The 19,038-nt window shown below is 41.0% G+C and overlaps 1 protein-coding gene across 1 annotated transcript in view; it reads right to left on the bottom strand.

Annotated features, from left to right (window-relative positions):
- The window catches only part of LOC115152086 (SH3 and multiple ankyrin repeat domains protein 3-like), a 168,863-nt gene that overhangs the window by 105,265 nt on the left and 44,560 nt on the right, over window positions 1-19,038 (bottom strand). The window contains exon 2 of the mRNA XM_029696595.1: window positions 1,191-1,394. Coding sequence (XP_029552455.1) covers window positions 1,191-1,394 — 204 coding nt within the window. The remainder of the gene's footprint in view (window positions 1-1,190; window positions 1,395-19,038) is intronic.

The following is a 19,038-nucleotide window of genomic DNA, read 5'->3' as shown; positions in this document are numbered from 1 at the left end:
TCCAAAATCTCCCATAAGTGTTCAATCTGGTTACTGAGACGGCCATGGCAGTGAATACTCATGCCCTGTGGATGGGGGGCATTGTCATCTTATGGGGGCATAGCCATGGTAGCCAAAATAATGCTTAATTAACTCAGGAAGCACACCTGTGTGGAAGCACCTGCTTTCAATATACTTTATTATTTTGTCAGTTACCTGTATATACCACAAAACTCTCTTATTAACCAGGCACAGCGCCCATGGAAGCTAGGAATAATATAGTGCCCATTGTAGTATGAGGAATAAAATTAGACATAAAGAAGTTGTCATTTATCACCAGGGTGGAATTGTACAACATGATTTCATCATGCCACAGTAACACCCTTGGACTTTCTCCAGCTCCATCATCCCCCTGACTTCAGACCAAATCTACCTGCATCGAAGATTTACCTGCAGACATTCTGCTACCTGAACAAGATCCAACTACCTGCAACAACAGCATCTAGCCTACTGTTGCTGCATCCTTGACATCTGAAGAAAACACTCAATCTGTATTTATAGGGAGAAACATTGCACTTTGCTCACGACAAACACAGATATAAGAATAATATTACACTTTCAAAACCCCCAGGAATTAAACATTTGTGTTCAAACAATGTAGCCTGACTTTTAATAAATCAAATAATGGATTATATAATCAATTCGCTGGAGAAGGTTGGAGTGCACTCCAGTGAACTCTCTCTATATCTAGAATCCTGTCAGAGAGAGATCTAATGATGTTTAGTCACTGTAAAAACACCACATCTTCACATTGGCTGTGTTTTTATATAATCACCAACCATGATCGACACAGGCTACAATGAACTGTTAGAGATGACATCTGGGAGCTGAGAACACTGCTGTCAGAGTGTGACTATCTTTGCTGAGTCTCTCTCACACACATATGCACACATATCTAACTCACAGAACAGAGTAGATAATTGAATGATTGACAGGTGATATCCGGCTCCTAAGGTTTCGTCTCTCATGGGAAAAGGCATATGATAGCAATACCATGACAGCAACAGGAGAGAGAACATACACTCCAACACACACACACTCAAGCACACACACACGCACAAACAAACAAACATTCACAGACAACACATACTAATACGCACCATAAGACACACATAGAAAGAGTATGTTAATGAGAGAGGGGGCAGGCCTACCTCCAGGTATGGTACAGGTGTAGCAGAAGGTAGTGGGTATTCCTTCAGCTGCCTCTCCTCGTCCAGGAACTTACCAGCCTTTCCATTGTAAGCTGGCTGGAAGAGGCCGTAGTTCAGCACGTCCTTCAGGCTGTGGTTCAAAGTACACAGGATACGCTGCTTAGACAACCAGATAGGAGCGTCCGCATCGAACTTCATACATTTCTGGAGGGAGAGAGGAGAGAGCAGGGGAAAGTTAGGTGTGGCTTATAATACAGTGTGTGTGTGTATACCCAAACAAATGAAAACACAGTTTAACACCCCACTCTGCACAGACCGCAGTGCAGAGCAAAGTAAAGGAAAGAGGAGAGAGGGAGAGAGAGCATGCACGCCTTATAATGAACTAAATAATTCACAGTTATCAAATAATATAATCATTGATCAATTATTTCCTGCCATAGAGAACAAATCACAAGGATGGTGTTAGAAACCCTTGACCAGAGAAGAGGTTGCATCAACAGACTCATGAACTCCCACCTCAGGCCCCTATCTTGATACATTACGCATGGTCTCAATGTTAACTGGAGGTATTGAAGTGTCTGGCTCAAGAGCAGGTCTGAAGCCAGCTGTGCCATACAGTATTTAGGATATCAGTGACCATCTGATCAGCGTTTTATTTTATAGGTTTTATTCCTAGTCATACTACAATGTAAAAAAAACGTATTCGTTATATATAACATAAAACCTGTTTGTCAAAGGAGACCTACATAGTGTATGTTTTGGTAAAGCATTCCCTCTAGTTACCCCATTGTGGAGCACTGAGCTACACTCTTAGAAAAAAGATTTCCAAAAGGGTTCGTTGTGGAGGGACCGTCTTGATTTGAATAACCCTTTTTGGAAGACAAGGGTTTTTTGTAAGGGAAATGGTTCTATCTTTAATTATACAAACACAACCATATTTTTTACACTTCATATGTTGACAATCTACACATTATTTAATGCTTAGGACATCTGAACAGCATTTACCGTAATTTCCGGACTAAAAGCCGCAACTTTTTTCCCTCGCGGCATAAAAAATGACGCGGCTAATATATGGATTTTTCCCGCTTTCATTTTTTATTTTTTTTTAAAACACATTCTGTGACGTGCTCAGTTTTTTGGCGGCATGAAGCTTTCATTAGACCAATGAAATTGCCGAACGGGTTAAGATCAAACAACTTTATTGTTTACTGTTTAGATTAAATCGAGCGCTCTCAAACTTCCCATCATTCTGATTACGGTAGTCATTTTGTCACCCTCATCATGGCAAAGACACGGAGAAATGCATATGATGCAGCTTTCAAGTTGAAGTCGATTGATCTGGCTGTTGGAAAAGGAAATAGAGCTGCTGCATGGGAGCTTGGTCTTAATGAGTCGATGATAAGACGTTGGAAACAGCAGCGTGAGGAATTGACTCAGTGCAAAAAGACAACTAAAGCTTACTGCAAAAGTTTTATTTTTTTGTTACAAGCCGTGTTTCGTTAAAGCCTATTTATTATTGTTACAAGCCGTGTTTCGTTAAAGCCTTTTTATTTTTGTTACAAGCCGTATTTCGTTAAAGCCTGTGTAAAGTTAATTTATTTCAATGTACCGGTAGGCACCTGCGGCTTATAGACATGTGCGGCTTATTTATGTTCAAACTAATATTTTTTTTTTAATTCAGTGGGTGCGGCTTATATTCAGGTGCGCTCAATAGTCCGGAAGTTACGGTAATCATACACATGCAACAATATTTTATGGGTGCGGAATTTAGACTAACTGTAAAAAAACAAACATTTGTGTTAAAATTGACTGTTCAACTTGAAACATCTGATATAATTCCTACTTTGAGACGAAAAGTGGTCCTAGATCAGCGGTCATAGTCTTGGATACCTTGTAAATATAGGCCCAGAAGTGAGCAGCATATAAAGAGGATGGTGAAGTGATGGTGAATAACCAATCTACCAGTATTTTCCTTGGTTAGTTATGTATAAGAAGGCTATAAAGGAAACGTGGAATTCCTGATTGACCATACTGCCATAACTAAAACTATGTAAGAGAGCTTCTCTGGTGGCACAGGTTCAAACTGCACATGAGCAGATTGTCACCATATGAAGTGTAAAACAAATATGGTTGAGTCTGTATGATTAAATTCTGTTCAAATGTCCTATGAATGAAATTAAAATGCCATGTATATCACCTTCAAATTTGAATTGCCATTAAATCTGGTGAGAAACATAATGGGGATGTATTCCAATCTGCTTTAAGGAGCTACACATTTGCATGCTGAGAATGTGTGGTAATATTAGTTATAACTTATATATATACACAATTTTGTAAATGTTCTTGAAATGTTCTAAGGACCTCCAATACAAAGTCAAATGTATATTGTGTGAACATCAATGGAATTTTATGTTAAACCTAAAACAAATATGTTATGAACGACCATCATTTTTATTTTAGAAAATTGTGGAACATTGTGCAACATTGTGGGAATGTTCTGTGCAACCTTCGTGAATATCACAATAATATTCTTGCAACACCCATATCTTAAATACACGCTCTGAGAACTTAGACCAGGTGTTCTGTCAACATTCTTACAACATTACAGGAGTGTTCTGTGCAACCTAACTTAAACATTGTATGATTGTCTTCACAACTGAGCATATTTAGTGTTTTGGGAACCTATCTTTTGTAACGTACCCACACTGTTCACATAACCTAGTTAAATGTTCTGGTAACCTTTAACCCTCCTGCTGTGTTCCGGTCGAATTGGACCGATTTATAAGTTTTCTCTCTGAGAAATGTAGTTAATTTAATCTGATTGTCATAAGTGTAATGCGTGCGTACTGGCGGCAGAGAAGTCAGGCGCAGGAGAGCAAAGACTGTGTTACAACGGTGCAGTTTAATAATATAAATCATCCTGAACAAAAACAATAAATAAATACAATGGGACAAAACCCTTTGCACGCCAGACATAACGTGCACAAACTCTTACAATCAACAATTCCGGATAAGGACATGGGGGGAACAGAGGGTTAAATACACATGTAATTGATGGAATTAAAACCAGGTGTGAGGGAAGACAAGTCAAAACCAATGGAAAATGAAAGGTGGATCAGCGATGGCTAGAAGGCCGGCGACGTCGACCGCCGAACGCCGCCCGAACTAGGAGAGGGACCGACTTCGGCGGAAGTCGTGACAATTAGGTTCCATGACTTTGTCCACACAGGGCATCTGAACACACAAAACACATTTGGATGATTTTCAATACATTCTGGGTATTTTATTTAACTTTTGTACACCTGTGGCGTTCCCGGTCATTAGACATGAATGGGTGAGACTACAATTACTGTATAAAATTGAATTCAGGCACATGACCATTCATCAGATGGACACACTTCCTCTCCCAGACCTCCACATGCATGTGTGTTTGAGCACACACACACACACACACACACACACACACACACACACACACACACACACACACACACACACACACACACACACCTCACTCTCCTTCTTGGCTTCCATGGCAACCCCCACGGGAACCTTTCCCCAATAGAATCATTCCCCCACGGGAACCACACCTGTTGGCATTCTCACAAACAATCGCAACATTGTTTCAATAATATATAGAACGTTTCTGGCAGCTCTGGTATATAAATATTCTTTGAGGCCTTGCTCACATTTCATTCTGTTGCAGCACAATGACCAAACGATATACTGTATGTGAGGCTCTTGATCATATCTTTGATCATGACACTGGTGAGGAGGAGAGAGTCCTTGTTAAACTTTGACACAAAGTAGTCTCTGATAAATAGCAAAATATGTTTCATCTGAGTATTTATTATAGTCAAAATAATCCATACATTTTGCTATTTTTTTACTCAAAAACGAGTTGTATGAGCTCAGGTCAATAAGGCCTACAGGCCATAAATAGCAAATAGAAGTTCAAAACTTGTAATGTTCACAATAACTTAAGTTGATAAAAAGATCTAACACAACATTAGGTGATAATATATGTATTATTATGGATTTATAATCAGCAATAATGGGGCGGTAATTTTGGACCGGGAACACAGACTTAATTCACATGAAACGAACACAACAGGAGGGCTAAAGAACTCAGGAAGGATATTCTGTCAACATTCTTACAACATCAAAGGAATGTTTTGTGCACCCTGACACAAAAATGATCTGAATGTCAGTACAACTGGAGAGTTTTAGTGTTTTGGGAACCTACCTCTTCTCATATCCCAACAATGTTCCCACAACCTAAAGAAACATTCTGGGAACCTTTAAAGAACAGACAAAATGTGTTCTGGGAACGTTCTTGTAAGATCAAGTGAATGTTTTTTGTACCCGAAAATAAATCATCCGCACATCTGGACAGCTTTTGGGTTTTGGGAACATATTTACATTTACATTTTAGTCATTTAGCAGACGCTCTTATCCAGAGCGACTTATAGTAGTGAATGCATACATTTCATACATGTTTTTTTCTGTACTAGTCCCCCGTGGGGATATCTCTTGTGATGTCCCTATAATGTTCTCAAAAAGACTGTTCCCACAACCTAATGAAACATTCTGGGAACATTTCAAGTTTTAATGTCACATGAAATGTCTTTCTTGCAAGCAGAAAAAACAACAATGCAATAATCAATAACAACGTATATATTGAAAAAAACACGAGAAACAAGAATAGGAAATATGAAATACACAATAAAGGAAATAAGTAAGTAGGTAACCATACTATATATAGGAAATATTTAAAAAGTCATTTCCAATACCATATTTACAATGTGCAGGGATACTGGACTGATGTAGGTAGATATGTATAGGGGTAAGGTGACTAGGCAACAGGATATAAGATAAACAGAGTAGCAGCAGCTTGCATGTGAGTGTGTTTTGGTGTGTAGAGTCAGTATAAATGTATGTGCATATTATGTGTGACTGAGCAAATGATGCAGTGAGTGTTTGTGTGTGTGTTGGAGTGACAGTGTGGGTGTGTGAGTGTGTAAGGCCCAGTGTGCATAGAGACAGAGCAAGATTGAAATAAAAGGTCTATAAAGATACAAGGTTAACTTAGATAGTCCGTGTAGCTATTTTGTTAGCTATTTAACAGTTGTTAGCTTGGGGATAAAAGCTGTTCAAGAGCCTGTCGCCATGAAGCCAAGGGCGGTGCTATTGACATACAAAGCAGCGATGCAGCCAGTCAATACGATTTGAAGGCCCATGCCACACTTTTTCAACCTCCTGAGGGTTAAGAGGCACTGTCGCACCTTCTTCACGACTGTGCATGTGTGCTTGGATCAGTTTAAGTTTTTTAGTGACCTGGACACCGAGGAACTTGAAGCTGTCTACCTGCTCCACTGTCGCCCCGTCTAATGTGGATGGGGGCATGCTCACCCCCCCATTTCCTGTAGTCCACGTCAGCTCCTTGTCCTTGCTGACATTGAGAGAGGTTATTGCTCTGGCACCACACTGCCAGGTCCCTGACCTCCTCCTTGCAGGCTGACTCATCGTCGCCGGTGATCAGGCCTACCACCGTTGTGTCATCAGCGAACTTGATAATGGTTTTGGAGTTGTGCGTGGTCACACAGTTGTGGGTAAACAAGGAGTACAGGAGGGGACTAAATACACACCCCTGTTGGGCCCCTTTGTTAAGTGTCAGCGTGGCTGAGGTGATGTTGCCTACCCTCACCACCTGAGGTTGGCCCGTCAGGAAGTCCAGGATCCAGTTGCAGAGGGAGGTGTTCAGACCCAGAGTCCTAAGCTTGGTGACAAGCTTGGAGGGGACATTAGTGTTGAATGCTGCACTGTAGTCAATGAACAGCGTTTTCACATAGGTATTTAAAGAACAGCATTTTCACATAGGTATTTAAAGAACAGATTAAACGTGTCTTAGGAAATGTCTTGCAACATCAGGTGAATGTATTATACAAACAGTCTATAATAATCAGTACGACTGGACAGTTTTTGGTTTGCTGGGAAAAATATATAGAAAACAATTATAATACAAGGAATAAATACGCAATGAGTAACAACAACTTGGCTGTATAGACGGGATAACAGTACAGAGTCGATGTGCAGGTTAAGAGGTAATTGAGGTAGATATGTAAATATAGGTAGAGTAGTCCGGGTGGCTATTGGTTAACAATTTAGTAGTCTTTTGGCTTGGGGGTAGAAGCTGTTCAGGGCCTGTTGATCCAGACTTGGTGCATCGGTACTGCTTGCCGTGTAATAGCAGAGAGAGAACAGTCTATGGCTTAGGTGGCTGGAGTCTTTGACAATTTTTAGGGCCTTCCTCTGACACCATCTGGTATAGAGGTACTGGATGGCAGAAAGCTTGGCCCCAGTGATGTATTGGGCCGTGTGCCCTACCCTCTGTAGAGCTTTGCCGTCGGATGCCAAGCAGTTGCCATGTCAAACGGTGATGCAGCCAGTCAAGATGCTCTCAATGGTGCAGCTGCCCATGCCAAATCTTTTCAGCCTCCTGGGGGAAGAGGCTTTGTTGTTCCTTTCTCATGACTATGTTGGTGTGTGGAACGTGTTAATTCCTTAGTGATGTGGACAACAAGGAACTTGAAGTTCTCGACCCGCTCCACTACAGCCCCGTCAATATGGATGGGGGCGTGCTCTGCTCTCTGTTTCCTGTAGTCCGTGATGACCTCCTTTGTCTTGCTGACGTTGAGGGAGATGTTGTTGTCCTGACACCATACTGCCAGGTCACTGACCTCCTCTCTATAGGCGGTTTCATCCGGTTGAAATTGAGATTTTCATAGGAGAGAGAGTAGACCTGCCATGTCTGGGAGCAAGAGGTGGTGACAACATGAGAGTTAAATGGTTCCAGTTTGACAGTCTTTCATGCACCAAGCTGAAGTTGACTGAGAATAGCTTCTTTCTCTGCACCACCAACTTGACCAAAGATGACCTGGGTTCTTACTACAAGTGCTTACTACAGGAGGGAGAGCATTGTTTATCCATATGTTCATACCATATGTGGAACCTCACACAGATTTTCCTCGCTCAGTGGGAGAGGAAGCTGTGCAGTCCTGCTTTACTCCTGGGGCATCAGAGCAACTGAGTGGAAGAAGAGAGAGAAGAGGGAGGAAGAGTGAGGATGAGAGGAGAATAAAGGAGAGAGGAGAGTGAAGGTGATCTTGGAGCAAGTTTACGAGAAAGATATTTTGTCAATTTGTTTATAAGATTAATTCAAATTAATGTTTCTAATATTCCACTAATGACATTGTATTTCGGCTTAAATTAAATCACTGTTTTAATATATGGTCCAAATTATACAGTTGAAGTCGGGAGTTTACATACACCTTAGCCAAATACGTTTTAAATCAGTTTTTCACAAATCCTGACATTTAATCCACGTAAAAATTCCCTGTTTTAGGTCAGTTAGGATCATCACCACTTTATTTTAAAAATGTGAAATGTCAGAATAATAGTAGAGAGAATGATTTATTTCAGCTTGTATTTCTTTCATCACATTCCCAGTGGGTCAGAAGTTTACATACACTCAATTAGTATTTAGTACCTTTGCCTTTAAATTGTTTAAAAAGGGTCAAACATTTCGGGTAGCCTTCCACAAGCTTCCCACAATAAGTTGGGTGAATTTTGGCCCATTCCTCCTGACAGAGCTGGTGTAACTGAGTCAGGTTTGTAGGCCTCCTTGCTCGCACACACTTTTTCAGTTCTGCCCACAAATTCTCTATAGGATTAAGGTCAGGGCTTTGTTATGGCCACTCCAATACCTTGACTTTGTTGTCCTTAAGCCATTTTGACACAAATTTGGAAGTATGCTTGGGGTCATTGTTCATTTGGAAGACCCATTTGCGACCAAGCTTTAACTTCCTGACTGATGTCTTGAGATATTGCTTCAATATATCCACATAATTTTCCTCCTCATCATACCATCTATTTTGTGAAGTGCACCAGTCCCTCCTGCAGCAAAGCACCCCCATGACACGATGCTGCCACCCCCGTGCTTCACGGTTGGAATGGTGTTCTTCGGCTTGCAAGCGTCCCCCTTTTTCTTCCAAACATAATGATGGTCATTATGGCCAAAAAGTTATATTTTTGTTTCATCATACCAGAGGACATTTGTCCAAAAAGTACGATCTTTGTCCCCATATGCAGTTGCAAATCGTAGTCTGGCTTTTTTATGGCGGTTTTGGAGCAGTGGCTTCTTCCTTGCTGAGCGGCCATTCAGGTTATGTCAATATAGGACTCGTTTTACTGTGGATATAGATACTATTGATACTGTCGTACTATCGTTTTACTATGGATATAGATACTATTGCATCTGTTTCCTCCAGCATGCTGTTCTGGGATTGATTTACACTTTTCGCACCAAAGTACGTTCATCCTTTAAACAGCTTGGAAAATTCCAGAAAATGATGTCATGGCTTTAGAAGCTTCTTATGGGCTAGTTGACATAATTTGAGTCATTTGGAGGTGTACCTGTGGATGTATTTCAAGGCCTACCTTCAAACTCAGTGCCTCTTTGCTTGACATCATGGGAAAATCAAATGAAATCAGCCAAGACCTCAGAAAAAGAATTGTAGACCTCCACAAGTCTGGTTCATCCTTGGGAGCAATTTCCAAATGCCTGAAAGTACCACGTTCATCTCTGCAAACCATTCTTTCTGCAGAATTTGTTGAATCGTAATATCTTAAGAGATATTTAACAGAGTTACATGGACACAAACTGAGGGAGATTTTACCTACATTTTGTTACCAAACTTTGGATCTGCACAGCTTTTCCTGTAAATGTATGTTCTCATGTAAATTGTTAAAAGTAGTCATTGTGCATAGAGCTGTATAGTTTGTTAAACTTTGAAATCAATGGTTTTTGTTTGGCATACATTTCAAAAATCTGAATCTCAGAACAATTCTGTTAGCGTGGAATTGCCCTCTTGGCTGTAGGGCCTAGTTGATTCAGACAGGTTTTGTACAGCCTATTTTGTCCAATGCCATTGTCTACAGCTGCATTCAGTCTGCAATAAATTCCACAACGGTTTTCTGCCGTCCTTCACTCTCCTTCAATCAAACGTTTAAGGACAATAGCTAAACTGAACCTATAACCTGCTATCCTTAGAATAATACAATATATAAACAACACCTCACCAAAGTTACTTTTCTGGGTGACTTTCACTACAACAAAGATGGTCTAAAATGCAAAGATGAAGAGAGACGCAGACAGAAAATAGAAGCTATAATAAATGGAACGGACAAAGAAATAGACCAACAGACATAGAGAGAGAGAGAGAGAGAGAGAGAGAGAGAGAGAGAGAGAGAGAGAGAGAGAGAGTACATTGCTGGGAAACGTGGTTCCTACAAACTGTGAACCAGATGACTTTAGTTCTGGGTTAACCGAGATTACTCTTCTCTTTCTCTCTCTCAGACAGAATGTCTCTACTTCAGTAAACAGGTACAGTGGCAAGAAAGAATATGTGAACCCTTTGTAATTACCTGGATTTCTGTATAAATAGGTCATCAAATTTTAGCTGATCACAACAATAGACAAACCTAGTGTGCTTAAACTAATAACACACAATGATTGTATTTTTCTTGTCTATATTGAATACATCATTTAAACATTCACAGTGTAGGGTGGGAAAAAAGTATGTGAACCCCTAGGCTAATGACTTTTTCAAAAGCTAATTGGAGTCAGGAGTCAGCTAACCTGGAGTCCAATCAATGAGACGAGATTGGAGATGAAGGTTAGAGCTGCCTTTCCCTATAAAAACACTCACAAAATTTGAGTTTGCTATTCACAAGAATCATTGACTGATGTGAACCATGCCTCGAACTAAAGAGATCTCAGAAGAACTAAGATTAAGAATTATTTACTTGCATAAAGCTGGAAAGGTTTACAAAAGTATCTCTAACAGCCTTGACGTTCATCAGTCCACGGTAAGACAAATTGTCTATAAATGGAGAAAGTTCAACACTGTTGCTACTCTCCCCAGGAGTGGCCATCCTGCAAAGATGACTGCAAGAGCACAGTACAGAAGGCTCCATGAGGTTAAGAAGAATCCTAGAGTGTCAGCAAAAGAGTTACAGAAATCTCTGTAAAATGCCAACATCTCTGTTGACGAGTCTACGATACATAAAACACTAAACAAAAATGGTGTTCATGGGAGGACACCACAGAAAGAAGCCACTGCTGTTGAAGAGAAAACATTGTTGCACGTCTGACGTTTTCAAAAGAGCACCTGGAAGTTCCACAGCGCTACCGGCAAAATATTCTGTGAACAGATGAAACTAAAGTTGAGTTGTTTGGAAGGAACACACAACACTATGTGTGGAGAAAAAGGCACAGCACACCAACATCAAAACCTCATCCCAACTGTAAAGTATGGTGGTGGAAGCATCATGGTTTGGGGCAGCTTTGCTCCCTCAGGGCCTTGACAGCTTGCTATCATCGACAGAAAAATGAATTTCCTAGGTTATCAAGATATTTTGCAGGAGAATGTTAAGCGATCTGTCCGCCAATTTAAGCTTAACAGAAGTTGGGTGATACAACAAGACATCGACCCAAAACACAGAAGTAAATCAACAACAGAATGGCTTCAACAGAAGAAAATATACCTTCTGGAGTGGCCCAGTCAGAGTCCTGACCTCAACCCGATTGAGATGCTGTGGCATGACCTCAAGAGAGCAGTTCACACCAGACATCCCAAGAATATTGCTGAACTAAAACAGTTTTGTAAAGAGGAATGGTCCCAAAATTCCTCCTGACCATTGTGCAGGTCTGATCCGCAACTACAGAAAACGTTTGGTTGAGGTTATTGCTGCCAAAGAAGGGTCAACCAGTTATTAAATCTAAGGGTTCACATACATTTCCCACCCTGCACTGTGAATGTTTACACGGTGTGTTCAATAAAGACATGAATACGTATAATTGTTTGTGTGTTATTAGTTTAAGCAGACTGTGTTTGTCTATTGTTGTGACCTAGAAGAAGATCATATCACATTTTATGACCAATTTATGCAGAAATCGAGGTATTTCCAAAGGGAAATGTATGCGTGAGAGAGAGAAAAAGAGAAATAGAGAGGGCAGCATCTCTGATGGGACAACCCAGGTGACTTTCACTTTCTCTCATCAGACACTATCTGTTTTCTTTGCTCACTCAACTGACCTTTGTTTTGGTTTTTGGGTTAGAGAAAGGAGAGTGAGAGAAAGTGTAGGTGTGTGTGTGTGTGTGTGTGTGTGTGTGTGTGTGCATAAAATACAATATCCTCCAGTGGATGGGCTCCTGTTCCAGGGTTTACTCTGTAATGAGGCAACCTCACCCATCCATACCCTCCACCCTCCTCCCCCTCTCTCTCTTTCTCTCTCACTCTCTCTCTCTCTCACTGCTTTCACAATTTTCTTTATATTTTTCTTGCTCCCCATTATTTTTGAACGTTCTGGCACTGTCTGCTTTTATCTCTGCAGTTATTTCTCTACTGACTACTCTAAAACATACCTTCTCTCTGTCCATATCCCATATCTCTATCTCTCCATCTCTCCCCTTTTTATTCTCGTCTTTCTTTTTCCATCACCTGTGTATAAATTATTCCCAATTCAGTATGCCCTCCAGAACCTCTCCCTCTTTACGTTCTCCAGCCATCTCCCTCTCTCTCTCACCCTCCTTTCCCACTTCTCCAGTTCTTGTTCATACAGTAACAGAGACATTAGCAGAAAATACCAAACGTTTCCTTCTATGTCCCATCTAGGATATTGGAAAATCTAGGCTCTAAAGCCCCAAAGAAGTGTTGGCTTGCAAACCCTCCTCCTGGAGAGCAAATGTGCAGGAGGTTTGCTCCAGCAGTATTATTTAAAAAAAAATGTTTACCTCCCTTTTTCTCCCCAATTTCGTGATTACGATCTTGTCTCATCGCTGCGACACCAAAATGGACTCGGGAGAGGCGAAGGTTGAGTCATGTTTCTTCCGAAACATGACCAGCCAAGCCGTGCTTCTTAACACCCGCCCGCTTAACCTGGAAGCCAGCTGCACCAATGTGTTGGAGGAAACACCATTCAACTGACGACTGAAGTCAGCCTGCAGGCCCCCTGCAGGCACCTGGCCCACCACAAGGAGTCGCTAGAGCGCGATGAGCCAAGTAAAGCCGGACGACGCTGGGCCAATTGTGCGCCGCCCTATGGGACTCCCGGTCATGGCCGGTTGTAGTCAAATCAAATCAAATTGTATTTGTCACATGCGCCGAATACAACAGACCTTACCATGAAATGCTTACTTACAAGCCCTTAACTAACAATGCAGTTCAAGAAATAGAGTTCTGAAATTATTTACTAAATAAAATACAGTACAAAATAAAATAAAAAGTAACACAATAAAACAACAATAACAAGGCTATACACAGAGGGTACCGCTACTGAGTCAATGTGCGGGGGTACAGGTTAGTCGAGGTAATTTCTACATGTAGCTAGGGGTAAAGTGACTATGCATAGATAATAAAAGGTGACCAAGTAGTGACGCCGCAACACTGCGATGCAGTGCCTTAGACCGCTGAGTTACACGGAAGGCTCGCTCCAGCTGAATTCTAATACCTGATTCAGCTAATCAAGGTCTTGAGGAGAATCCCTAGAGCTGAGAAAAAAATCCTGCAGCAGGGTATATGAACCTCTCTGTGGATGCAATGACCAAGTTGTGGTGCAAAGGTATCACAGAGGTATCAACAAACAGAGATATGTAGAGTCAAGATGATCCCCACTGTCTGGTGTGAAACATCATAATATTCTCAGTACCATTGTTGTTCCACGCTGAGGATAAGACTTGTACAGACTTCCAGCTCCATTTCTCCTCTAACAGTTTCCTTTTCATCCAAATTGCTTTCCCGTCTCTCTTTTCTGTTCCCTCTCTCTTTTGTATCCAGTGTAATCTGTCTGCTCTATTGTGCAGCTAGCACTCCTCTTTCTCTCCTCACCCATCTCTCCCTCATCTCCCATTAGCCTATTCTCTCCCCGTATTGCTTGTCTCCCCCTCCCTCCTTCCATTCAATCTTTTGCTTTCCCTCCCTCCTCTCTCCCTATAGAATATCTCCCTCCTCCCTTTCTCCCTCTATGAACTGCAATGCAGCGCCCGCCTGATTGGATACAACAGAGAGAGTGAGAGCATGAGAGGGAGTGAGAGCATGAGAGGGAGAGAGAGCATGAGAGAGAGAGAGACAGAGAGAGAAAGAGAGAGAGAAAGAGAGAGAGAGACAATATATGTGGAGAGAAAATAGATTTTATGCACAATGAAACCAAGAAACTGCCCAAACGGCCTTTGAAAGCCTCAGATGAGTGATCCATGCAGTAGGACATCATGAAACAGAGACATTTTGATGAGCTTATCTCAATAGGCACAGCACCACCCAGACTTTTATACAGGGCATGATGGAGTGAGGTGATGGAGGGATGGAAGAAATTTGGGGAAGAAAAGAGAAGAGGTGATAGTGATGTGAGGAGAGGGAAGAGAGAAGCGAGGAGAGAAGTAATTGAGGGTTGCAGAAGAAAGGAGAAAGGAGAGAGGTGATGTGGTAGAGCAATGTTAATTTCGTCAACAACAAAAAGTTACTAAAATATTCGCCAAACACCTATTTTTCAGTGGCAATTGACGAGACTATAACTGACTAAATAGACCCATAAAAAACTATAACTAAACAAAAATTACAAAATTATCTCTGTGACTAAAATCTGACTACTAAGTGGTCTGGACAAGAGTGTTTGGAGAAACTGAGAGCTTTTAAGTGACAACTAATATTCGCAGCACAGATGTGCAGTGCAGTTCTGTTCAGCAGTGGGAAGGAGGCGTCACACCCGGCAAACACAGCCTACATCAGCTGGTGAGCTGCGGGAGAGCAAGCGATTAGTGTGGGCAGACAGGCTCTGCTCCAGCTCCGCCTCCAATTATACACATCGCACAGGCCACTCTAACCAGTCACCCTTTCCCGTCTTGTAGTTAGTTAACCTTTGCCTTCTTAAGAAACACAAGCTGCTTAATGATATTTAAAACAACAGCAGCATTGAGTTAAATAGTAAAACAACAGTCTAGCTATGTTTTTCTCTCCCTTGAGAGGCTATAGAAATGTTATCCAACTGTATTTCATATACAGGTTCTGTATCCAATGTAGCCAAGTCTCCCTCTTTTTCTAAGAGTAAACGTTCCGTTTTAAAACTAGGCTACCTCTGGACTATTTGTTTAGGCAACACCTTTTTCAGTCATGTGCATTGAGTTGAGGAGAGACTGACTGCAGCGCTTTTTATAAGAAACAATGTGTTGAAAATCCCAAATTGTTTGCATAGTCAACTTACACACAGCTCTGACACACACACTTGCCCCACATGCCACCAGGGGTTTTTCACAGTCCCCAAATCCAGCGTACAGTATTGCATGGAATTCCGTTCCATCTCATATTGCTCAAATGAACAGCAAACCTGGTTTCAGACAACAGATAAAGCAACACCTCACGGCACAACACTTCTCCCCTATTTGACAAAGATAGTTTATGTGCATGTATTAATATGTAGGATACGTGTGTCTTAAAAAAATGGTTTATCTCTGTCCTTGAGCTGTTCTTGTCTAAATGTTCTGTATTATGTAATGTTTCATGGTTTGTATGGACCCCAGAAAGAGAAGCTGCTGCTTTTACTTCAGTACATTTCTATAGAAAATAAATGTACTTTTACTCTATGCATTTTCCCTGACACCCAAAAGTAATTGTTATATTTTGAATGCTAAGCAGGACAGGAAAATAGTCAAATTTACACACTTATCAAGAGAACATCCCTGGTCATTCCTACTGCCTCTGATCTGGTGGACTCACTAACACATATGCTTTGTTTGTAAATCTTGTCTGAGTGTTGGAGTGCTGAGTGTTGGAGTTTGCCCCTGGCTATCCATAAATTTAACATAAAGAATTTGAAATGATTTATACTTTTACTTTTGATACTTACAGTATGTATATTTTAGCAATTACATTTACCTTTAATAGTTAAGTCCAGTATATTTAAAATCAAATACTTTTAGACTTTAACTCAATAAATATTTTACTGGGTGACTTTTACTTTTACTTATTTTCTATTAAGGTATCTTTCCTTTCACTCAAGTATGACAATTGGGTACTTTTTCCACCACTGGTCATATTACATCATTAGCTAGCTCCAGCTAACAATCTGGGGAACGTTCAGCAGGTCGCAACGTTTTGGAACATTCAGATTGAAGTATGCGATGTCGAACAAACATGCCTCTTCAACAGAAATAACGTTGGCTCTATTCACAGAATGTCTATCTGCAACATTCAAGAACGTTTTCCAATTGAACGTGGCCCTGGTAATATTAATCTCTCTCACACTATATTTTATCCTCTATCTCTCTTTCTTAATAAATGGTGTACATGAAAATTACACGAAATGAGGCAGGGACTGGAAGAGTGTACTTGAGTTAATGCAGGTTCTGCGAGATGAGCATGTTGTGGGCTGTCCTCAAGTTGTTGATGTCAGAGCGGATGTGACACCTGTTGTGCTTGTACTGTATGTCCAGGTATCTTGACAACAAAAAGTCTGAAAAGCTGCTTGTCACAGTTAGCATCTAGGCCAGCTGCTAACTATCAAGCTAGCAAGGTTTCCTGAATGCTTGAACACAGCGTACAATGTGGTTAGCCGTTGTGGCTTCGAACGCGGACTGTTTGTTATTTCTATCTCAGATAAGCTACCGTCTCTGAGACTCCTATAGATAATTCCTTTGATGATACAGCAGCGGCAATACAGTAACACTGAAGAGAATAGGACTGGCTGTCTGAGAACACAAGGCGGCCGCAGGCCTGATGAAAACAGCCATCTGTCAGAAGATGCTTGGACTCGTTCACGTTGTTATGACCCTATACTTGTGATGAAAGGTCAAGTTTCGGTCAAACCCACTTCTGAGCTTTTAATTGCTGATAAGATGGTTGCTGCTGTCAGGGGGAGGTTAGATTTATTAAAATGTTGTTGCTAGGGAAACTCACGCAAGGAGGACTGGGAGAGGCTATATGAGTTACAGGATGTCTTAGACATTTTGCAGAACCTGGGGAGAGCTATCATATACTGTACTCTGTACCAACCTCTATTACTAAAAGATAATTTGAAAACTTTAACAAATAGTCTGTGTTTCCTTTCCATTACTAATGTATGTTTGATAATTATATAGACCTGATCATTTGTTAAAGAAATTGACCAACAACATCTCCAGAAGAGTGGATAACAGCGACTACAGCCATCTACCTACACCATGAGGGAGGAGGAGGCTTTATGTTGGTAGCAAGTAAACAAATGGCCTCTTCATTTGAATTCTAAGCAGGCAGTTCACACGGACATTCCTTTTTCCTCTCACTCTGCAGGATTGGGTGGCTGGCACGTGGGGAAATACAGATGGGGCCCTGAAATTCGATTGTGTTGATGGGATTGGGGTGTGGTCACAGCCCAGCAGGCCCATGGTAATCACCACTCAGGTATAACTGATGGCTCAAGAATAAATCAAAGTGAAAGGACCCATTTCCCCTATGGATGTGTCCTGCCAGTGATTTGAAACTCTTTTATTGGGGTTTAAAACACATCTTAGGAATCACTACAGACTCCCTCTATCTCAATCTCTCTCTTATATGCAAACATTTGGTGGCACAGAAAGAAAGGAAAATAGATAGCAAACAATTCATTGACTAAATTCCTGTTGCCACTACACTATATCTGACTGGGTAAATAACTTCATTTTGAGTTAATATGGACTAAGTGACTCTGACTTCAGCACTTGGATAATTTCAGGGAAATCAGACTTCAGCCATGGGGACTTGTGACTCACCTCGTGACTCGACCATTGGTGACTTGGACTTGGAATAGAGCACAGGACACTTGGGACTAGATTCGGACTCGAGGTTTAGTGACTCGACTACATCACTGGGCGGAACAGTCATTAGCTCCCGTTCAAAGTCATTAGCCCCCGTTCTACTTTTGGACATCAATGTGGCTGTGGCATCTGTGGAACGTTAATAACAATAGCAATGACGTGACCGAGTGATGGAGGTGCAACCCATACTACTTTGCCAATACTTTGCAGCAACATATGGTGATTGTGCTACTCTCTCTCTCTCTCTCTCTCTCTCTCTCTCTCTCTGTGCTTGTGTGTGTATTTTTGTTTCACTGAGCGGAGTACGGCTCATAATAATGGCTGGAACGGAGCTAATGGAATGGCATCAAATGGAAACCAAACATATGGAAACCATGTGTTTGATAGATTTGATACCATTCCACTGATTCTGCTCCAGCCATTACCATGAAATCGTTCTCCCAATTAGGGTGCCACAAACATCCTGTGGTTTGTTTTGTATGTAATGTGCAATATCTATATAGGCTGAATAGGGAATTTACATGGCCAGAAAATTGTTATATAATATTATTATTAAATATGTTTGTCATATTTCTGCTGTTGGGAAGAGAATCAGATGTTATGCAGAAAACTATGTTGGTAGTACAAGGCTATTTATGTTTGTGTGTGCACATGGAAGTCCGTGATTTATGTTTACGACAGGTGAATGAGTCAATACAAATGTGAGGTGACTAAAATTAAAGGGCATTTAGTTGACTAAAATGTCCCACTGTTTTAGTCATTTAGACAATAACTAGACCAAATCATTATTCAAATGAAAAAAATGTGACTAAGACTTAATTATATTTTTGTCAAAATGTCAAAGACTAGACACAATCTAAAAAAGAGTGGCAGAATTAACACTGGTGTAGAGAAGAGAGAGAAGAGAAGAAAGAGGTGATGGATTGTGAAACCCTGTCTGTATCTCCCTAGACTACCCACAG

This window comes from Salmo trutta, chromosome 17, assembly GCF_901001165.1.
Source record: "Salmo trutta chromosome 17, fSalTru1.1, whole genome shotgun sequence".
NCBI lineage: Eukaryota > Metazoa > Chordata > Actinopteri > Salmoniformes > Salmonidae > Salmo > Salmo trutta.
The sequence above is the reverse complement of the archived record's forward strand: the minus strand, read 5'-3'. Positions and strand labels throughout refer to the sequence as shown.